At 41.9% G+C, this 24,069-nt stretch overlaps 1 protein-coding gene across 1 annotated transcript; it reads left to right on the forward strand.

The window, feature by feature from the left end:
* Positions 1–2,365: 2,365 nt before the first annotated feature.
* LOC144518465 (A disintegrin and metalloproteinase with thrombospondin motifs 12-like) lies at positions 2,366–23,833 on the forward strand. Its single transcript, XM_078251175.1, has 24 exons — positions 2,366–2,660; positions 2,834–3,192; positions 7,187–7,364; positions 7,523–7,731; positions 7,836–7,919; positions 9,918–10,042; positions 10,188–10,337; positions 11,595–11,738; positions 12,095–12,239; positions 12,328–12,420; positions 12,596–12,741; positions 12,883–13,052; positions 13,561–13,694; positions 13,886–14,006; positions 14,907–15,151; positions 15,553–15,694; positions 15,815–15,941; positions 16,735–16,945; positions 17,066–18,271; positions 19,313–19,465; positions 19,638–19,814; positions 22,896–23,042; positions 23,171–23,324; positions 23,537–23,833. Exons 1-24 carry the CDS (start codon positions 2,543–2,545, stop codon positions 23,650–23,652), a joined length of 4,854 nt encoding a protein of 1,617 aa, XP_078107301.1. The 5' UTR covers positions 2,366–2,542; the 3' UTR covers positions 23,653–23,833.
* Positions 23,834–24,069: the final 236 nt, after the last annotated feature.

Here is a 24,069-nt window from a genome sequence, read left to right on the forward strand (position 1 = left end):
TGAGTTAACTCTGTCCACTGAGAAGACCACAGAATATGACTGAAAGCTCCGGAAATAGCTCAGGAACAACAACTATTACTATACTATTTCTGTAGAACATTTGTATATATATATATATATATATCATTGATCAACTTTATGTAGTGGGTTACACTGATGCATCAACTTTTCAATTTCATTGATTTTTTTTTTTTGAGTGATAGGATGATTACTGACCTGAACTGATGCATTTTGGGAAACAATAGATCTACTACATTGAAATGCCGCCGATCTCTCAGACATGTTGTCACCATAACACAGGGAAGCCTTGATGAGGAATGTGGCCAAAGTTTCTCTGTGTAAATTAAAAGCCTCTCTCTCCCACCTAAGACAAAACAAAACAAAAGGTCCTGATTAGTTTTCCAGGTTGGACATTTCACAGTCTGTTGCACATTACTGTAACAGGGGACTGGGGAGGGGGGTTCAGTTAGGGTAATGTCTGTGGGAATGATAAGAAGGTGGATACTTGGATACTTGGCAAAGATGCATTTTGTTTAAGATTATTTTTTGGGCATTTTAAGCCTTTATCCTGATAGGACAGCAGAAGACGTGAAAGGGTAGAGAGAGGGGGGAATGACATGCAGCAAAGGGCCGCTGCGTCGAAGAGTAAAGATGCATTTTCAAAAGAAAACTGCCTGCCAAGGTAACATACTTTGTGAGTTTGTGAGCAATTAAGTGTTATATCTTCATCCATTGTTGATCAATCAGGCAAAATGCCCAGAGCCTGCAATTTTACTCCAGGTAGACGTTCCAGATGTGTACTAAAACACACAACACACTATTTGTCCTTTACTGTTAGAGTGTGTTCTCTCCAGTAAGGCAATGCGTGTTAGTTCTAAAATAACGGGTTTTTTTTTTATCTTAACACCTTAACACAAACACAACAACTCATACAACAGCATACAACACTGCTTCTATCCCATGCTTTTATTGAGCCCAGTTGGGGGAAAACCCCAAGTGTGGCCTATTAGTGTTGTTATTGTTGCTGTATCGTCGACTGAAGCCAACTCAAAGCTCAATTGTCATAATCTGTGTGGAACTGTGTGCAATCAGTGGTTTACTAAGTTATTTTTAGCATTGGCCCTTCATGTTCAAAAATGATCTTCCCTGTTCTCCAAAAAAATTCTGAGAGATTGAGAAAATCTAACAAACACTTCACCGTTTAAAAGCCACTGCCCCATTATCCAGCAACTTCTAGCTAAATCCTTTGTATGAAAAATAATTATAAATCTCAGGTGCCATTAAACTCCACAGTTTAATGAGCTCACTGCATTGTCTACCTCAGTGTCTCTAATGGACCGAGACAATGAAGGAGGGACACACATTAATCTGCTCACGGGATAAATATTAGACAACTGAACCCCAGCAGTATTTACCAAGAGGGGTTACAGCTATCAGAGGATAGGCTTCAGAAAAGCATTTTACGCTGAGCTACAGATGTATGTCATGGTTCATAGGGGCTTTAAATCTTCTCTGGAAATAATAATTAATGTCCTACAGGGGGGTATTCCACAGTGCACCACTAATATCAGACCTGCTTGTCTACTTTAATAGTGGAACTCAATGGAGGCTGTATAGCCAATATAAGGTATTGAAGTGAAGGTCCTAGTGTCCAGTTTCTCTGAACCCAAACACTCCAGCACACTGGAATCTAATTCCTGGGTAATGCAAACGGATATCAACCCTGTTAGCAAAAAGGCATGTCTCTATAGAAATCATTGTTGGAAAGCATTAGCAGCAATATGGAATGAACAAATATGTATCCCTTTACCTCAACTAAAACTAAAGAATGCATGTGTTTGCACAGAATTGGTCTATTGTTTGACTTAATACCATTTCATCTTCATCGAACTAAGAGATTTAATAAACCCTTTTTCCCCTGACCCTCACTTGATGCCTGAGACTTTTGCCCCCCCTCAACCTCCCCTGATCCCCCTTAGCCCTCTTGCCCCACCCTTTAAAAATATCCTGTGCAAAGGGAAGAACTGCAAGCAATATTACTTGTGAATTTGAAAGGGATGTGTAGAAAGGTGCATTATACATATATGAAAAAGCCCACATAACGCACACATAACGAAAAAAAAAACCCACAGATGACAATTTAAAATAAGTCAAAAATATATTGGAAAGTATGTTGTTGTGTGTCATTGCGCATTTTTAAGTGGCTTTATGGAAATCCTGGAGCTTACACGCAGTAGCCTACTTATACTTGCGTATCACGTAGACTACACCACTGCTCTAGTCTCCCGTTCCTGCAAGGAAAGTAGACGCTGGCCCAAAGTACACTCCTCCCCTCCTTCCTCCACAGAGTCGGAGCTTTCTCTCCCAATAACCGTGATCAGGCTCCCAGTCTTCCCTCGGTGCATGTTTGCCTTCGTGAAAGGAGATTTGTGAGCGTGTTCATGTCATGACACAGTGCAGCTCAGGATCGAAGTGGTCGCCTCTAACTGAAACCCAATGTCCAGGACTCTTTTGCAGTGGTTTGTGTTTGGTTACATGAAATATGCGATGTTCGCAGGACTGCCCGGTTCTTTTTCTGCTACACTTTGTTTTCATTTTGGCAGCCGGCCACAAAGAGCTCTCCGACTCTGGCAGACTCTTCTCCCTCATTGCAGAACAAGGTCAGTGTGGTGCAGTTATGATAAAAACTGCCTTTCTGTGCATGTGTGAATTAAATGCATGACTGGAAACGTTTGTATGGTTAAGTGCATAGTAATATCAATATACTCTAAAGGTAAAACAAAATCTCTGTAATCACAACCCTGTTTCAATTGTGTTGTATTTTATTCTGCAGGTCAGTTGTCCCAGTCAGATCTGTCCACTGTCCACCCAGTGAAAACCAACGCTAATGGAGAGTTTATCTCCCACTCTCTGGCTCACCACTTTAAGGGTGGACGAGTCAGGCGTGACCTACGACCACTTGGTTTGGATGGACAGGTTTATTACAAGGTCAACTACAAGGGTCGCACTTTAATGTTTAATTTGACTGCAAACAATCACTTGGTTTCAAGTGACTACATCCTAGAGAGGAGGAACGGCAGTGCCAACAGGACTGAGCATCGTCGCTCTGAGGGGAACTCTTGTCACCTCATTGGCACTGTGGAAGCCTCTGATGTACGAGGAGCTGCTGCCATCAGCTCCTGTAAAGGACTGGTAAGGAATCACATTGTTTTACATACATAACAGGGCATAAAGGTCAATTTAAACCTCTGTCTCATTCATAAATTGAATCCTCCCTATTCCCTCCCTGTCATATCTCTTTGAGAAAATCTAGTTGCTTTTGGCAGGCAGATTTTTTTTTAATAGGGGGAAGGGGAGCATCACTCTGGGGGAGCTGGTATGTGGTTTAGGCAGTCATAGGCTGTTGAGCAAACCCTTCCATCTGACAGTGCCCTGTGTGTTAGTTTGCCCTTCAAAGACTTCCTGACACTATTTGAAGAACGACTGTGCTGCCGACTGGCTGACGGCTGCTGCTTCTCGGCCAACCATGACATCTTTTCCGTCTTCATTGTCTTTCAGATGGTTTCCTCTGTACTTTCACTCTCACTCATTCATTCACTCACATTGCTGTCTGTTCCTGCAGAAACTCTCTGCAACCCCCACCCTTGGACTAGCAGTGTTACTTTGTTCTACGCTGAGATAGAGCTTCAGTGATAGATTTTGGCACATTTTTTTTATACTGGAACAATAGAGTTTGACAGATGGAGAGACAGGAAATAGGGCCATATGTTTTGTTCAGAGAATTTGTACTTTTTTTTATTTATTTTTTTTGGCTGAAATGTTTCTAATCAAATCAATAGTTCCACTACAAAGGCTAGAAGACAGCTGGACCACATATAGACAAGGGAGCAGCTCAACATATGAAGGATTTTATTTCAGAAGTGATATGTGCCATATGAACATTTCTGGAGAATACTATGGTTGCTCATTGCTAAGAATTTGAGTTTTTAAGTCCTTTATTCACCAAAAAAATACTTCAGCATTTGTGAAATCATAACTGATTCATTTGATTAACACCAATATTTTGATACAACCAAATAGGAAGAGGTGGTGGAAAAAGAGGATCTCTCCAGCTCTGAAATGTCACAGCTGGAATGCCTCTCCTGCAGGGTCATGCCTCCTGTTTCTCTGTTATGTTTGTGTGGGTTGCACTGCCTCTTCCTGCCAAATCTTGTAAATGCAGTTTATTTGAAAAGTGTTAGGTCACTCTAAAGAGTGAGCAATATTTACTTTAGAAGTGATCATGTCTTTACAAAGTTCAGCTTACCTTTCACCTTTACTATTTACTGTACACATGAAACCATGAGGACCAGAGTAATTGGATGGAGGTTGCTGTCTGTGTCCCTTTTTTTGTTTCCCTGAGAAAACTGTATATTGGTATTTTTCTCACTTAAATGCATGTTTCCTCGCATATGCAGATGAAAAATGATAATGTCTTTGACCTCTGAGAAAGAAGTTAGCTCACAGGCAGAATTATCCTGTGAAGTAAACACAGTAACAACATAAAGGCAAGTAAGTGTAGTGAAACCGGTAATGATCAAGAAACAGTTTTGTAAGAATAAATGCACGTTTGTTATGCAGAAAATTGTTGTGATTGATCATATTGCAGTAATGAGCACCATCCGCTCCCACCTCTCCTTGTGTCCCACTAATCACTGCTGAGGCCACAGGCTGTATAACAGCAAAGACTTTATTCCAGACCCAGTTGGCCAGCACTACAAAACCCACAGAAGCAGGAAACAGAAGTAAAGCAGTTCCACATGGCCAATGTATTTAGAACACAGACCTGTGTTATGGTAACCTCCCCTGGCTCTGGCACCTCACACCCAAACACGCTTCCTTTAGGTCAGAGGAGGGGGATTAATGGAGAGGAGGAGGAGGAGAAGGGCAGGAGGTGGCAGAGGGAGAAGAGGTGGCGAAAGTGAACTTCTGACCAACTCTGTTTTAGCTGGCGGAGCATTTGGGATTTAGAGCAAAAACTGTTGCAGAATAATCCCCCAGTTTTGCTCAAATGGAAAACAAAGTCCTAGTTGGTATCCTTATAAGATGTCTTTGTCTATTGAGTACCTACATCACACAGGATCTGTACATGGTCATTTAAGGATCACAAGTAATACCATAACCACACTGTACAAGCCAAGCCTTGCCGGCTGCGTTGCAGGACTGCAATTGGTATGTAGATCATACTGATCATGTTGGCAAGGGTCTGAATGTTTGGATGGGCCTCACTGTAGCATTCCTTCCTGGATGATCTGCACTCCACCACCTGCTTCTCGCTGCTGGGACTCACTTGGAAGTTTAACGCTCAGGAAAACATATAGGAGATGGCAGGGAGGCATAATAACAAGAATCCGTCCTTATGCGTATCATACACCTTTGTATTTGTTTTGTTTTGCAGTGGCAAATGCAAAAACAAATCTTAATCTAGTAATATGTTAATCTGGGCAAATATAGTGTGTGGGTGAGATCCAGAGCATTGGTGAAATGTGTGTTTTCTGCACTAGGAAGCTTTCTCAGCTGACCACAGACATACTGTATATCAGCCTGCATGCTTTTTGGATGAGACATCACAACTTAGGGACCCCTGGCTGAAGGCCACACACTGAGTCAGTGGAAAACCCTTTCTCAATACTTTATTTAATCTGTTTAAAAAAAAAAGAACTTGCAACGTTATTGTTATTCCTCTGGTGGTTTTACATGAACAAAATAAGCCTGAGCAGCTTAGTTGTGTCCTACAAAGTTTCTGTTCCAGTTTGTGGACACTCTATCCTATGTTACAAGGTTCAGTGTAACAGGTGGAGTAATATAGTCTTAGAGTGCTTCTCTAGATTTGTACTTTTGAAATTAGATACTCAGTCAGAGCTCTGCAGACTGCTGAATGAATGTAGTTGAAACGCATGTCCCAAGAAACACATAAAAACATATCAGGATGACCCAGAAGGCTGAATAGTGAGTAACTGCAGTAAACAGCAGGGTAGAACCTTGGGACCACAACTGGCCGAACCTAATTTTCCACATCTGCCTTTGGCTCCTCAAACTCTGAGAAGAGATACAAGAATCAGATGCAACAATCATTTTCTTTCGTTTCTTTCGTTGGTCTTGTTGGACTCAATACATGTGCATGTCAAGTTTTTTTTAATATCCTTGATAGATTTATTCATGTGCATGCACATTTTAACATGTAAAATAATGTGTTTGGCTCTTGAAAGAATTATGCATCCCTCTCTCATTCTGTCAATTTCGAAGTTGGTTTAGGGTTAAAGGGAGGGGTTCAGCCGGGAACAGCCTGGGCTTGTTTTGGCACACACACACACACACACACACACACACACACACACACACACACACATACACATACACATACACACACACACACACACGCACGCGCACACACACAATCAACTTAATGATGAGAACTTGCAAACAGTTAGTGGGAGGGAAAACATTCATATTGCGTGTTTACAAGGAAAATTCAAGATTTGACAGAAGCGTCTTTTGTGTGTTTTCATGTAGGTGTGTTTGTGTGTGTGGGGGGGTGTGTATCTATGTCAGTCTCAACAGCAGACCTCACCGATCAGCAAATGAATAGTCTGCACCAGTAAGAACATGCATGGCATACTTAGGAAAAAGTCTTTGTGTTGCTGCTGCAGCAGACAGAGAATGTGCCTCAGGGAAGGAGAAAGGTTCATATTCAGATCTGTTGACTAATGATGGATTCTAACCAGATAGAAATTACTGAGTAATGGCCCTTTCAGCATGCTTTCTCACGTTTGTCTTCTCATGTTTAATTTATTTGGTGATTTGTTGTTGCACTCGTAAAAGTTATAAAACAAAAGCATGCTAGGTACTAGGCTGTAACTTTTCTGTTTAAGTCACAGTCTGAGAATGCATTACATTACAAAAGAGACTTAAAACTGCATTAGGCAAGATTTTGGGATAAAATAAATAATCTTTTTAATCTTAATTAACAGTTGGGAGCTGTGACAGCAGTGAGCATAACTAATACTTGAGATAATAGATTTGCTCTATTTTCAGATTTGGGTATCTATAACTTTTCTGTGCACAGGAAGTATTTGACCAAAATCTTAACTTCCTCACTCATTTCTACTCAATGCATCTTCATCAATGTCATTTTTCTTTTCCTCAGAGAGGCTTCTTTTCCCTGCCAGAGGGACACTACTTTATCGAACCTTTCCAGAAATCTCCTGATAGTCCTGCAGGGACTCCAGAGCCCCATATTGTCTATCCAAGATTTACAACAGAAAGCCAGAGAAAAAAACGCAGTTTTGAGTCCAAAGAGACACCCAGCCCCTGTGGAGTTCAAGGTGTGTATCTGAATGTGTGTGTATGTGTATGGAACGGCAGATGTTTGTGTAAATATACATACTGTAAATGAGCATTTTCTTCTCTGTCTGCGCCTGTGTCAAGCAAGGATAAGTCACAAGTGTACTGCAAGTGAAGTCTTCCATTATCCACGCTTTAGATGCTCCAAGTGACTCTGTCCAGGTGGAGAGAGAGAGGGAGGAATGGGAGAGGGAGCAGCAGAGGGGGGAGGATCAGGCTCAGTCCCGCTCGCAGCGCTCAGTCAGCAGAGAGCGGTGGGTCGAGACCATGGTGGTAGCTGACGCCAAACTTATAGAATACCACGGCACTGATAATGTGGAGTCCTACATCTTCACCATCATGAACATGGTGAGGAGTTAGAATTTGATTATACTGTTTACATACAAGTTTACGCACAGACTACGGTTACGTTTTTATGTCATTTTAGTGGTGAATGATCTCTATGTTAACAGGTGGCAGGGATCTTTCATGATGCCAGTATTGGGAATGCCATCCATGTAATCTTGGTTCGCCTCATTCTACTCCAGGGAGAAGAGGTAACACTTGCCCAAACAAGTTTTGTTAAGAAACTTTAATGTGATTTCTTTCTTTGACAATGCATATATTAAAGTTGGAACAAGAAAACCACATGTACATCTATGAAGCATTCCTCAGTGGGGTAGTTAGGAGGTGAAAGCTTTAGTAAGTAACTTTTTGATATTGTAGAACGTCCGTTACATTCAAGCCATTGCCAAATTAGTTGCTACAAAGCTAATTAAGACTATCAGCTCCACACAACTCTCTCTGTATTTCTCAGTATGGCTATGTTCAGAAGATTGTGGTGTCCGGTGATTTCACGCGCAGAAACTCGAGTGAAGATAATTATGCCTTTTCTGAAGAGTCCATCATGTGTTTTTAATCCTCTGTGTCCTCCTTGGCTATTAGCAACTGCATGGAGGAGGGGGAGGTTGGTGCGCAGTCATGGAAGGCTTGTATCATGTGGACGTGCCGACAGTTTTGTTGTCATTACTTAGAATTCCTCATGGGGGCAGCAGAAACTACGCTCTGTAGTTTGAAGTAAACTGGAAGACTCCTTCATTTGGCTGTGGTTCAAACTCCATGCACACTGAGTATCTACCTGAAGATTCAAGACCCATTGAACAGCATGTACTCACCTTGGTTTACATCAGACCTCCACATATAGCTACAAATGTGAAAAACTGAAAAACCAATTCAAACTAAATTCAACAAGAACCTGGACCGATCACGAAAAACAATCAAAATCATGTTTGTTCAGCAGAAACTTCTTGGCTTCCATTGGAAAAAAAATCCCTGTTATCGCTAGTGTAATACAGAACTGTTTAGAAAATAAAGTGAATGAAGGTGAGCTAGTTAAAGTAAAGTTATGTCCATTAAAAAATATAAACTACCTCTACAGGTTACTGCTCTGCAACTGACACTGCACCAGTGTTAATTTTGACAGCAAATTCTGATTTAGTCTTAGTCTTTTGAATAACACACCATTTAGTTTTAGTCTTATTTTAGTCATCTGAACTCTTTTAGTCTTAGTCTAGTTTTAGTCGACTAAATATCATAAGAGTTTTAGTCTTAGTCTAGTCTTAAGTCTTTTAGTCTTAGTCTAGTTTTAGTAGACCAAATATTAGCAGATTTTAGTCGACTAAATCTACAGTGGATTTAGTTGACTAAATGTTTCTCCAGAATTTTTGGTCATTGGAAGTATCCATCAGTCTGTTATGGAATGGTATTAAGGTTTGAATATGCAATACAGACACAGATTTAACGGTTCGTCCTAGACCTAGCTCTGACATTTCTGTTGTTCATGAGACATGTCGTTGCCCTCGGACCGGGTGCACTGCAAAACGTTAGCATGTTGCTAACGAGCGAAGTCAACTGAAATCAGCCAAAGCTGTGTAACTAAGACTGTGCAACTAAACACAACTAAGTATAATGTAAACAACCTAACTGTTGTGAAAACGTCCTCGAAACTGTGCAAAGTTCTGCAAACTCATCCTCCTGTGTAACTGCTGCTGCGTTTGTTTAGCTGTTGCGCCTGCATTTGCCGTGGCTTTTTAAAATGGCTCTGCTGCTTCCGCATAAATCCACCTACCCTCAAAGATTTGCTCTGATTGGATTTCTTCCCAACCTGTCCCACAAAAAAGAGTGGTTCTGATTGGATCTCTTCTCCATTCGTCCCTCCCTAACATTTTTGTCTCATTTTTATTTGTTGACTAAAGTGTCTGTTATATTTCTTCACAGTCTTCGTCATCATATCTGACTTTTTATTTAGTTTTTATTTCGTTTTCGTCTGTGAAAAAGGTTCATTGACGAATATTTTTTGTCATAGTCTTCGTCAACGAAATGAACACTGCACTGCACTCTGTAAATTTCCTGTGAAAAGATGGAAACAAACATTTTTCTTCAGGGTCAAAATATAATTAAATGTTTTATGTTTTCAAATGACAAGATGTAAAAAAAAAAGAAAAAAAAAAAGAAAGCCAAATGATGACAAACGTGCATTTGTGCGTTTGTTGCAGAAAGAGTTGAAGATTGTTCACCATGCAGACGCCACTTTGTCCAGTTTCTGTGCTTGGCAGAAAAACCTCAATCCCCAGAGTGACACACATCCAGCCCATCATGATGTGGCTGTGTTGGTCACTAGGCAAGTGACACACACATATACATTTGTAGGTCAGCTATATCAATAGATAACTTAAACAAAATGAATAAATGATATGCTCTGATGCTAGGCCCGCTTATGATGGAGATATGACATCTACATAATGTGCCTGTGTTTCGCCCCCCAGGAAAGACATCTGTGCTGGAATGAACCAGCCCTGTGAGACCCTGGGTCTGTCTCATCTGTCTGGGATGTGTCAACCGCACCGCAGCTGCAACATCAATGAGGATTCAGGACTACCAGTTGCCTTCACCATCGCTCATGAAATGGGCCACAGGTCTGTGTGTGTTTGATTGTGTGTGTGTGTGTGTGTGTGTGTGTGTGTTGATTTGTAATTGTTGTGAAACCCTGAATAATAGAGTATGATAACAATGGGCCGTGTGACAAATAAAGCATCTTGTTCCCATGATCGGTTACTAAAGAGGAATATACAGTTGCATCATTAGGGAATGGGCTAATGCAAATAATGGTTAGTATCTGGTAAACGGACAAAAGATTGATACCTGAGATTGATGTGATTTGGGCGGAGATCATTTAGTAACAGTAAAAAGAAAAGGGCAGAAAAGTTTGAGTTGTTTTCATTTTTGGATTACTGTGACACAGAAAACCACAATTATCTTTAATCCCAGTTGGCGCCACTGTGTTCAGTTAACATCTGATCATGAGGACTGTATGAATGAAGTGGATGTAGGGAAGAGTGGTCCTTCAAATTTGAAATAGAGGATAGCAGGAAAAATATGTAAGAGCCAAGAGGCATATGGTTTAAAGGTTCAGTAGGTTCAGTAGGTTTTTTTAAATAACGTTTTGTCATATTTGCTCAAACTGTCACTGAATCCTTACAGTAGCACATTAGGCAGACAATCTGTAAAACAAAATTCATGTTCCTCTGCCTCCCCCTAGTTCTCCTATTGGCATATGCAAGTTTCCACCGCGCCCAAAAGTTAACAACCATTAAGAGCAGAGGAGTCTCTACGCAGTGTCAATCACTGCTCATGAACTGTGATTCACGTGATCTTGCCTCAAATGTTTTCAGAAACATATTTTAGTGTACCTGTTGAGCTGAAAACTGAGAATGTTTGTGACCAAGTCGAGCCAAAACCAAGCACCGCCCACCGGCCAGAGCAAACATTTTTCATTTTTCAGCTAAAGTTAACGTTTACACCTGAGCTGAGATTAAATTCCACACTGTATGTGCTATTATAATGTATACATTTTGTACAAATCTTTACAGTATTCTATTTGGGCAATAAATGAATGTGTTTTATTGCTTTGTACTAACAGGAAATGATGTTGCGCAAACAAAAGTTATCAAATGACTTTGGATTGGATTTCAAATTTTAAAACAAATGTGTTATTTGCATGTATCACAGGACTGGGACACATCACTGTAGAAATCTATTGAGATTAGAAAGTTGTTCAGGGGCACAATCATGTTTTTGCAGATCCAAGAGCTGAAGCTCATGTATTCTTGTGAAACATTTATTTGCGTAAAGATAATATCATAATTGTTCGTGTTGGTTGTGTTTGAACGCAGCTTTGGAATTCATCATGACGGTCAGGGGAATGACTGTGAGCTGGAAGGGAGGCACCCATTCATCATGTCCAGACAGCTGATGTACGACAGCTCGCCTCTCACTTGGTCCTCCTGCTCCAAAGAATATATCACACGCTTCCTCGAGTAAGGCTGAATTTATACCTTATTCTGAAGCAATTAATCATAAAATTATAACATGATTCACTCAGTTTTAGTACTGTTTTTGTCTGTGGGGAACACACAAGAGGTCTGCAAATTGTGTGAATCGCCAGAGTTATGAAATCATTGTGAAAATGCGACTAAAACAGTCACTCTTCCTGGATGCAGATAAAGTGAATATGCTGGTGCAGATTTGAAGGGAGGCAGTGGAAAGCCTAAGGGTCATTAGAGGGCGGTCACACTTGCACAAATGACTCAACCACCACACCTTGTGCACTCTTTTTCTTTTTCATCTTTTTCAAAAGATCACACATTCAATATCAAATCTTTGTTTGTTTCAGTCGAGGCTGGGGTTTCTGTCTTGATGACCGCCCTTCCAAGAGGGACCTAACCACCCCGCTGGCTCGCCTCGGTGTCCGTTACACCACACACCACCAGTGCCAGCTCCAGTATGGCCCAAATGCTACCTTCTGCCATGAGGTTGATGTGAGTACTGTGCATCTAAGCACCAACAAAAAATGTCAGAAATCTTAGTAAAAAGTCTCATTGTTTGTGGATTACGTCTTTCTTTCAGAACATTTGCCAGATTCTTTGGTGTTCAGTCAACGGCTCCTGTCGTTCCAAACTGGACTCGCCTATAGATGGCACTCGCTGTGGACCAGAGAAGGTGGGTGGTGCTAGAGACATAGAGTGCCAGTTGCTTTGTCTTGTTAGGGTGTGGATTTCATTAGCCTGAGGATGAGGATAGTTAGCACTACAGATATGAGGGTGATTCTGGTGCAGAGCCTTGAGTATTAATTGTGTCATATTACTAGTGTTATTTGTGACATTTTCTCCTGCAGTGGTGTATCTCAGGAGAGTGTGTGATTGTGGGTAAACTGCCAGAGACGGTGAACGGAGGCTGGGGACAGTGGAGTACCTGGTCTCACTGCTCCAGGACCTGTGGAACTGGAGTTCAGTCAGCAGAGAGGGAATGTAACAACCCCAAGTAAGATCTGACTCCAGATCTGCCATTGAAATATTTCTCACACTCTTTTTAGAATCAAACTTGTCTTGGTTCTTCAAAAAGAAATGACACGCTGAAACTGGTCACATGGTTGATTTAAAGTGTGCTACTGTGTTTCCACAGACCAGAGTTCGGGGGCAAGTACTGCACTGGGGAAAGGAAGCGTTATCGGACCTGTAATACCAAACCCTGTCAGAAGAATAAACCAACCTTTCGAGAGATGCTGTGCAGTGAGTTTGACACTGTGTCCTACCACAATGAGCTTTACAAGTGGATTCCTGTGGCTAACCCAGGTAAGTGATCAAAGCCTCAAAATGTGATTAGATACTACAGATAGACAGATACACATACAGTATGCTAGTAGCCCTCTGTTCATATCACAGAAGAGCTGTAGCTGCGATTTTGTATGTCACCCAACAGAGGGCAGCATTACACTAGAAAGCCCTCAGTGATGTAGCTACCCCATCTACTGTATCTTAGCAGGGGCATACAATGTTACAGTACAGTTCAGTGCAGTAATTGTCCGTGCTAAAGTATGCACGCATTCTTTTTTTGTGCTTTGTGTCATTTCCTAAATTCAAATCACTGTTTCTGCATAATAAATGTAATTTTTATTGGGCTCGTGAGGTTGTATGTTTGTTAGAAAAGATCCAAAAATGTCTTGTCATCAATGAAAAGTATGCTTCATCAACCGTTCCTGATAGTTGGGCTTGACATTAGTAGACTGGACTCAAGAGTCGGCAATTCACTGGAATTAAACTAAATTAAACTCCTCTTTCCCCTACCTTCATCCATCTTTAGTAAACCCCTGTGAGCTGCACTGTCGACCAGTCATTGAGTATTTTTCGGAGAAGATGCTCGACGCCGTGACAGACGGGACACCGTGCTTCATGAACAACAAGTCCAGAAACATCTGCGTCAACGGAGTGTGCAAGGTAGTGTGGCTGGGTAAGAGACTAAAAAAGACAGGGGGGGGGGGATTGTAGTGGAGCCGGATGAGACAAGCTGCAGTGTAATGATAGTACACGATAGGAGGGTGGAGTTTTTCTGTGCAAACACATCTTATGTGATTCTGTAATGTGTCTCGTTGTATATTAATGGGTTTGTGCATGTGTTTCTTCTGTAGGCAGTTGGCTGTGACTATGGCATTGACTCAAACGCTGTGGAGGATCGTTGTGGAGTCTGTTTGGGTGATGGCACAAGCTGTGAGACAGTCTATAAGTCTTTTGATGAAGGAGATGGCTTTGGTGAGTTTAACACAAAGGATATTTGAGCAGCTGGAAACAAATTGAATTATCCAGACATAAGAATTGATCCAATTATAAAATTGTACTAACACAAAACAGACAACCTATAAATGAGGAGAAGCTTTGATGTACCCACCAGAAGAGTGTGAAAAAGCACAGAATTTAAATTGATGTCTACAGGCAGAAAGTCATTTCAGGACAGTTCATTAGCATTACGCCATTGTGTTGATACTTTGTTGTCATGGCAGCCTTCTTGTCCACACTGTGCAGCTGTTTGTCCTGCTGTACTAGGCTGATGTGTGTGTGTGTGTGTGTGTGTGTGTGTGTGTGTGTGTGTGTGTGTGTGTATGTGTGTGCGCCTGCAGCCCCATGTTTGTATTTGTCTAAAGACAGACATGTCTTTGGCGTATTTTACTGTGCTTGGAAAAGTATAACTCACATGCAGAGTCACGGCAAAGACAGATTAATAGAGAAAGAGGCTCTCTGTCTGTGTGTGTTTGCCCCGCACAGCATCCTTTCCAGATAACCAGCCCAGATGTGTTAGACTTCAAAAGGCTTAGACCAAGGGCAGACCTCCCCCTCCTTTGCACAAACACAGAAACACACACACCTTCCCACAAACATCATTAAACTCCAGAAACCTACTCATAGCTGCTTTAGTCCCCATCCAGCCCCCCCATCCACACACAATAAAAAACAGAGACAGGGCAGTGCCCCCCACGCAGAATACACACACGTACGCTCACACACACACATGCCAACCACCCCCACAGACTGAACCCACCCTCTATTAAAGATCAGAGAGAAACTGTCTGGTAGTCTGGATGTGAGTGTGGCAGCAGCCATGGTGGGCCATCCATTACTTCGCTGTGACTCTGACTCCCCTCTCGACTCTCCCAGGGTACGTGGACGTGGGTGTGATACCTGAGGGGGCGCGGGACATCCTGGTAAAGGAAGTGGAGGAGGCAGGTAACTTCCTGGCTCTAAAGAGCGAGACGTCGGAGGAGTACTTCCTCAACGGCAACTTCATCATCCAGTGGAACGGGGAGTACGAGGCCGGCGGGACGACGTTCTACTACGAACGCAGCGGGAACATGGAGAACCTCACCGCTCCTGGACCCACCAAACAGCCAGTCATGCTGCAGGTAGGCCATCATAATATACAGAGTTTTAATGTGTTTGAAAGGATTTTACAGTTTTTTAAAATGTTTTCAGTATTCTGAGATGTATAGAAGTAATCAGTAATTTACATTTTTACCCAGTGTCTGTGTAGGGGGATTTCAACCAATAAGGGATAGAGAAAAGCGACTTTAAAGATAGCCAACCAATCACAGCATGCAAACGTTACATGTTTTCCAAAGCGGCCTACACATTTCTGAGTGAATGAAAAGATAATAATAAAATGTCTCTAAGCAATTGTTTTCTCATCTGTTTAAAGACACCATATACTGGAAACAAATTGATTTAGAAATTGAAAATGTGTTTTTTTATATATGTCAACTATTTAATGTTAAAATGATGCATCATAATTCATGTGGCTGTCCAGTTACTATTTCAGGAGAAGAACCTAGGTATAAAGTATGAGTACACCATCAAGAAGACCAAAGAGACAGGAAATGAGGTCATTGAACCCATTTACAGTTGGAGGCATGGGGCATGGACAGACTGCAGCACCACCTGTGGCTTAGGTTGGTTTTGCATTTAACAAGGACAAATATTATTCCATAAATGTATGGTAGTTGGAGGATTTCAGTGACATTTTAAGTTATGACCTGGTCATCTGCTTTCTGACTTCCTGGCTGTTTTAGGGGAGCAGTACCAGCCTGTGCGGTGTTTTGAAATGGACGTGGGTGTAGTGGATGAGTCTTTGTGTGACCCAGACAGCCGTCCAGAAGGGAGATACCGAAAATGCAAGAATATGGATTGTCCTGCAAGGTCCTTAACTCTCAAGCGCTCTTTAACTGTTTTTCTGTCACTGTCAGTATTATTGTGCCTTGAAACATATTGTACTGTGGTTTTAGTTATATAACTATTGTTTGATGAACATTGCATTCATAATATTGGAGAGTCTGAAAGTAAAGTAAAAGGCAGTATTTCACTGCCTAATCTAGATTTTTTAGGATTTTAGGATTACTTAGTCGCATGAAATAATATTGTGTTCTCTCCCCCTTGCCCCTGGGTTTCACTGTAATAACAAACAATTTAGAAATTCAACCAATGGAACGAATTATTTTAATAACTGATATTTTCATCTTTAAGGCTGGTTATGGAACAATAATACATTTTTTGGTAACAAATAAAATGTGTTTGTAGAACATATTTAAAACTGTCGAGTAGGCTACTAAAAGTTGGCATCAATGGCCTAGTTAGATTTATAGTCTTGTTTACTTATTCTAAAATCAATATTTGCCTGTTTTGAACTGTATTTTAATAAGTCAAAGTTCTTGCACAGTTGCTTATGTTTTGAGAATATATAAAAGAAAATGTGTAGAAAAATGTGTTTTCCTTAAAGCAAGGTATTTAAAAAAAAGTTTTAGTTTCAGTACCAAAACTCTGGCAATAGTATCAAACATTTTCAATTGATACCCAGGCCTGTTCATTATAAGAAGATGACAAAGTTGTCTGCATGCCATATGCTCCTCATGTATTGTTTTTGAATGCCATCAAATCAGTTCTATCAGCAGTCTCTTTTTTTAACCTCTTTTCCTGTCTATCCCCTCTTCTTCAGGTGGTGGGTGGGCGGCTGGCAGCAGTGTTCAGCCACCTGTGGATTAGAAGGGGCACGCAAGCGAACAGTTCTCTGTGTTCGGACAGTTTCAGGGGAGGAAAGGGTGCTCCACCCTGTTGAATGCAAGCATCTGCTTAAACCCAAACCTGTGGTGCCATGCAACAGAGATGTACCCTGTGGACAGGACTGGGCTGTTGGCAACTGGGAAGAGGCACATTCATTTCCATTTTACTTCCATTTTGCTTCTCTGTAGCTTTTCTCTTTCTGACTTTGATCTTACAGATCACTACCTTGTCTTTAATGTGTCATTTGTGTTCTTCCTCTTCTGCAGTGCCCAGTTACATGTGGAGGAGGTGTTCGCTCACGTACAGTCACATGTGCACTATTACCCAAGAAGACTTGCAACCTCTCAACCAAACCTCGGTCGAGATCACTGTGTGCCCTTCAGAGCTGCCCTAAGTCAAGTCTTCGTAGACGACCTGGGCCTCCTCCTAAGTACCGCAGCATCTACCCACCTAAGAGCCACCCCAACAAGCATCCTACACCTACACCTTACTGGGCTCCCACGAGCACCACAGCCACAGCTGCACCCACCCCTGCTATCACTGTGAGAAAGAAAACAACCACCAAAGAAACTACAACTGCTTTCATCCCAACCACCACTTCCCTTTTAACCCCTAAAACCACAATCCCTGAAAGCATAGGCACAGATGAGTTAGAGTTCAATGTTAAAGTGAGGAAAAATGAGTTTAAGAGAGGCAAGGTTTTCCCATCTAAAGCCAATTCTGCTGAAAAGGACAGAAATTCAACTGGCGTGGAAAAGGTAGAAGAGAGGGAGGAGGGAGAGGAGGGAAGCACGCCAAATGTGGTGATGTACACTCCAGGATATGATTATGTTGTTAAGGATAGGAAAACAGAGCAGGAGGGGATTATTGACCTGGATGTTACCACATCTACATCCCTCAAAAATCCTCTTAAATTAACCACACTAACACCACATATACTCATTACACCCACTTTACAAACAAGTCCACCTACAATGCATACAACCAGCACCCACCGCCAAGCACCCACGGCCACCTACTCCACCCTACACACCAGTACTAAAACATGGGCAAAGACCAATCACCACTATCCCTTCTCCAACCCCCACACCACCCCTCGTATCAATCCATACTGGCCCTGGACACACAGGGTTCCCCTTACCACTCCCATGTACAATGCAGTCCCATCGAAAGCTGGCTTTCACACCACACAAGCTCCTCCCACAACTGCAAGACAGCCATTCACCACTGCAGCATCACCCCAGTCCACAGTGAATATCATAAAACTAAAGAAGCCTGCGGTGACACCCAAAAGAAACAGTTCTGTATCTCGTGCTAAAAAGCCCTCTTCCTGGTCCAAAGGCAGTCCCTCCAACAATCAAAACCAGCGACTAGAACATCCCACGAGTAGCTCCGTCAGTGACCAAAGCAACCTGAAGGCCAGAGAGCCGGTCAGCAAGGATATATTCTGGGTTGTAGGAAACTGGAGCGAGGTGGGTACAGACATTTTATGACCGTTTTATCCACAAGAACTAAAAGAAAGTAGTACATTTGTAGCCCAAATACAAGACATGAAAGCTGTGGTAGACACTTTATTTTGGCGTTGTTGGGCGACAATTCCATAATAATCTTTCAGCATATTGTAATTCAAGTGGTCTGAGAGAAAACTAGACTTCTGCACCTCCTCTTGGCTCTGTAATCAGGCTTTAGATAAACTAGATGTGACCGTCAATCACAGGTTATTTCAAAGAGAGAGAGCGTTTCTATTGGCTGTTCTGAACATGCATTGCCTGTGCAACAAAGAGGGGAGTGGGAGAGCTGCAGGAAGCTCACTCTTCTACAAATTCTGGAGTTTTTTTGCTTTCTACCCACTGCAGCTTTAATGCTGTCCATTTTCCATGGCATACCTTATAACTTATGGATCCTCCTTTCCAGACATGCGATGACTGCTATGAAATTGAAAGTTCTGTAAATTGACCTCCAGGGACTTAAAATGTAAATAATCTATCACAGTGAACATTTAGTTGCCTTCTTTTTAAATTGTTTAAACGAGACATTTCATGAAAAACTCACTTTTTCAGTGCTTGTGCACATAGATTTGAGTATCTGGAGTGCCTACCAACCTACAAACTGAAATAAGACAACCAGTCGTTTTTTTGAAGAGTTTCTTTTTTTTAAACATGCTGCTTGCAACTGCAAGGAAGGTGGTTTAAAAGCAACAGACAACTGGTTGGTGGGTTAGCTAGCTGCACTTTAATGTTCATGGTCTAGTGAAAAGTTATTTCCAATGGCTTTTGGTGTTAGCAATAGGAAATCAAATAATGTAAGATTTAGAAAATGGTTAAAGGATTTGCTTCTGGCTAGAACATGTACAACCTCAGGCACAGAATTTAACTGGGTGGTTGTTGTTTCTCAGCTTCTTAAAATGTCTACTTTACAATATTATTGCCTGGCATGTCACTTTAATCAGTTTGTCACAAGTATACGCATAAACTCAAGCGAGTTTTAATCAGAAAATACCTCTTTCTCCCCAGTGTTCAACAACATGTGGGATTGGAGCAATATGGAGGATGGTAGAGTGCAGCTCCCAGAATGATGAGGACTGTGCCAAAATGAAGAGACCTGAGCCTGCACGCACATGTCACTTGCAGCCTTGCGCCACCTGGCACAGTGGCAGCTGGAGCAAGGTGAGTAACGTTAGATTTCCTCCAGTCACTGAATTTGATAATTACACTCAATACTTAATTATAATTCCACTTATTATCCATTTCTTTTCCATATGATGAAATGGGTTTGTTTCTGTCGCAGTTCTCACTTGCCATGCCTGAGCCATTTATTGCACTGTGATGTTCTCCACAGTGTCCAGATTACTGTACAGGGGTGGGAAGGAGGTACCGTGATGTCCAGTGTGTCGATTCTCAGAGTAAACGTCCCCTCAGACCTTTCCATTGTCAAGATGTGTCCAGCAGACCCCTCAGCACCTTGACATGCCCCCACAAACCCTGTATGAACTGGAGTATATCACCCTGGGGACCGGTAGGAGCATTATACACATCAAATCTCTATATGTTCAATTTTGGGCATCATTTGGTATAGCTTTAAAGAATTATACATGTTTATTTGGGGGAAGTGACCCTTTAATGTTGAAAATTATAAATCACTGTTTAGGGCTGTAACGATACACCAAACCCACGATTCGGTTCATATCACGATTTGTGACCCACGATTCGATACAAACCTAAATTCTTTTGGGGGGGGTTGGAGGAGAGTTATACTCAGTAAACGTAATACAACTTTTTTTCTGCCACATGGCATCATTTTGTCATTGATTACATGCCACTTTGCAACACAGTAATACAACAGAGACCATATTTATTGATATTGATTGATTTCAATATTGATCGATCCAACACCAAAGATTCTTTTGTACCTTAAAATAATGTTTCCAAAATCGTTTCAGTGATTCCTTAACTCGTTCGAATGAGACATAAGAATAATGGTAACAGTAATGGACAATTCCGCTTCCAACCTGTAGGGGGACCGAAGAGGAAAAGTGCTTTGGTGCCTACCAAGGGGGTAAGCTTCTTCTCGGAACGCGTAGCTCCTATAGCGCCATTTTGATGCTAACAAGCCATCACCTCCCGTTAGCATTCCATTGACTGCCATTCATTTTGGCGCCACTTTGACAGCGAATAACTTTACATCTGAAGCGTTTAAAGACTTTATTTGTCCATTGTTTATTTCTAAAGAAACACGACAATGTATAAAATGCTCCATTACCTTGTACCTCACATTATGGCTCTGTAGCAGGCGTTTTTGTAAAAATAGGCTAAGGATTGTGTCAAAACCACACGACTTACTGTCGCACAGTAGAGAAATTACCGTACAGTACAGGAGAAGCTCGCAGGCAGTTTCGACTTACATTAGCTGTTTAAGTTTAATTACTAATGTTAACTAGCATTTTAGTTAGCAATAATTAGCCTGTGCCTATGTTATCTCCTTACATATACCTACGCTCTCCGTCTCTGCAAGATTCGGAATGATTGAGATTTCTCTTGGCACAGCTACCAGAAGACTTACAACTTTCAGACAGGTTGCTCACGTCACATCTACGTCTTCGAGCTCAGTTGGAGGCTGCACAGTATTGCTCAGCCATCACTGGAAAAGTGCTTCTAGTATCCTTCACTGGTCTCCGTCCAGAGCAACGGGATCTGTTGGTCCATTTTATATATGTCAATGGTACCTACTGTAAAGGTGCTGTTGACAAGTAGCTAATGCTAATGCTTACGCAAGTTGGTTCAACCGGACGGTCGTAGGTTGGCCTACCGAGTTAATAGATTCGGTCACCGGTTTGTGTGCCCGGGGGGTAGGGGGCAGTGATCGCGCGTTTACTTCCCCCGCCAGGAACCAAGACGTCCACTTGATTACATAATGCCGCGTTCCATCGATAATGTAGCCTATGAATTTCTATGTACACAAGCATCTAAGATGCACGAGAAATAAAGGCTTCTGGGATCAGTTGATAACTCAAACTTGCCGAGAACCTAGACACCCGTTTGAATATAGACTCATGCAGTACCCTCGGTTACGGTCCTTATGGTCTCGTTCAGTAGTCTGGTGTGCGGTCTAGGCCATTTCCTGATTGATTCTACCACCACTCCAGTGGAGGCGCTAATGAGCTAGATTACTACACACACAGTAGCAGAAGAATACTAGCTACACATACACATTCGCTACGCACGAATGAGGTAAAAAAACAGGAGTGAGTCGGTTCACTGACGTATGGTACTCGATTCTCCCGGTTCAGTGACACGAGTCGGGTTAATTAACCTGCTCTTCGGTCAATTCGTCAACACTAGTAACATACGATTATGACATCGTTCAACACGCTCAGTTATTTTCAGTATGATTGTTTTGACCACGGTCAACAACTCTGGGCTAACTCACGAATTCATCAGTAACGTTAACTGTATAGATAGACGACTAATCTAATGGTAATTTAGCCAGCTAGCACACCCCTGTCTGTCTGCCTCAGTCTCCCGGCGCTGCAAGGCTTCAGTCGGGATGAGAGCTGACAACAGCCCCTGGGGACACATACACAGTCAGCCCCCAGCCAGCTAGCAGCCAGCCAGCCACTATTATTACAGCAATCCAAACCCGGTCAGCACCCGTAACTCTAGTTTTCACAACCTTCTGCCTGTGAAAGTGCCCTGGAACGGCAGTCAAACCCGTAACTTGCTAAAGAAAGTAAATAAAGAAAAACAAAATATGTCCCAATATATGTTAATAGGGGATAAGTTATCCCCCTTTTGTCAGCTAAATTTAGTAAGGCACCAAAACGACTAATACTAATAGTAATTTAAAGATGTGGTAGCATTGGATCTGGACAGGAAGGATAACTCTGGGAGTTGGAAGGGGTGTGTCGCGATTCTGCCTTCTCACTTCGTGAAACAGGTTCGTGGATCTGAGTGTTGCGATTTTGGTTTCATGTTGCATATCGTTACAGCCCTATCACTGTTAAATGTTACAAAAATTGCCTTTTTTTTTTTTTTAAACCTTTTGATAACTAATCTGCTGTATGCGAATAATTGGTTATTTAGATGGATTTCATCCCATTTTCTAGTAACCATTTCCACCAAGGTTTACAATTATTGCTGTTCTATTGCAAGACGTAGCCTCTACTATATCGCATTGAGGATTTAGGATTTCACCTGTGTAGTCACACCCAGCTCCACAAATTTGTGAATATTGTCACATTCATGTCCCATATTATACAAGTGTAGGGAGATTGAATTTCTCCTCCAATTCGATATGCCCTAATCTATATCCACAACATTCCACTTCCGGGATTGTTCAGGTTCTGCTGGAAATTCTGCAGTATGTCTTTCAGGAGACAGCTAGCTCTATCGACTCTGAGTTTTCTGTTGCATGACTAAAACACCCTTTGAACGTACACATGTTCCACCCAAACAAGTTCCTTCCAGAGGTTATTTTGCAGAGGCGCCGTTGCTTTTTCTCCTATCCCGGAATGTTGTGTGGACTCGGCAGACCCTCCTCCGCAGGAAGGTCTGGCAATGCGAGACTAGTTACCCCCCTAAATCCTTGTGTTTTCTTCAGTGCTCTGGCAGCTGTGGTGAAGGTGTCAGGGAGAGGCTGGTGTCCTGCCCCGAGCCTCATCGCTGTAGCGCCACACTGAGGCCAAACAGCACAGAGCCGTGCAGTCTAAAGCCCTGCACTCGCTGGAAGGCTAAGGACTGGGAGGAGGTCAGTCACATGTGATTGACATTTCCTCAAAGCATTGAGGGCATTTCTAAATGTTGTTTTGCAATACAAAGTTGTAGGAGAGCTATTAGTGGTCTAAATTATCACTCTGTTTGTGTATGACTTTGCAGTGCCATGTGAGTTGTGGTGGGGGTCAGCAGCAGCGTGAAGTCAACTGTGTGAGTGAGCAGGATTTGGCCGTGCTGCCAAACAGTCTCTGTGAGAATATTTCCAAACCAGAAACACTCAGGAAGTGCAATATGCAGGAATGCAAGACCAACACAGGTTTGTATGCAACGCTCAATCTGTATGTCTGTTAGTCTGGCCTTGCAGATTCAATATCAACACACAAACGCAATGTCTATGGCATTACAGTATGTCTGTTGTTTTTTGGTGACAAACCTCTTGGTTAAAAATCACTCTTAATAAACAAAATATTATCTGTACTGCCGTGTTTCATGGCATTTGACCTCTGTGTTGTGTTCCCTCTTATGCAGGTCCAGTTTGCAGGAAGAACACCATGTCTTCTTTCTTCTGTGACAAGCTGAAGCTGTTGGGTCGCTGCTCTCTCAGGTCGGTCCAAAGACAGTGTTGTGTCGCCTGTGGGTCATAGCTAGGGTTATACACACACTTAAATTACAATGGACACATCCCAACTACAGTAATACTTACTGTATCCTCTTGCAATACTGACAAAAGCCATGCTATCCACAAACTGACACGTCCAAACCAAAGTGTGTATGACCACAACCAGCACATATTAATAATCAGCACAACCAAACCTGGGTTTATAATATATAATATATATATATATATATATATATATATATATATATATATATATATATATATATATTAGGGCTGTCAAAATAACGCGTTAATTTCGATTAATTAATCTGAGGAAAAATAACGCGTTAATACGCAGATTAATCCATTCCATATTGACGTTTGCATACAGACGAAAATCTGGTGCCACTGATATGTCTGCGCTTCTCTCTGATGCTCTGAAACGTTACAGGAAACACAAACC

Source organism: Sander vitreus, chromosome 5 (genome assembly GCF_031162955.1).
Source record: "Sander vitreus isolate 19-12246 chromosome 5, sanVit1, whole genome shotgun sequence".
Lineage (NCBI taxonomy): Eukaryota > Metazoa > Chordata > Actinopteri > Perciformes > Percidae > Sander > Sander vitreus.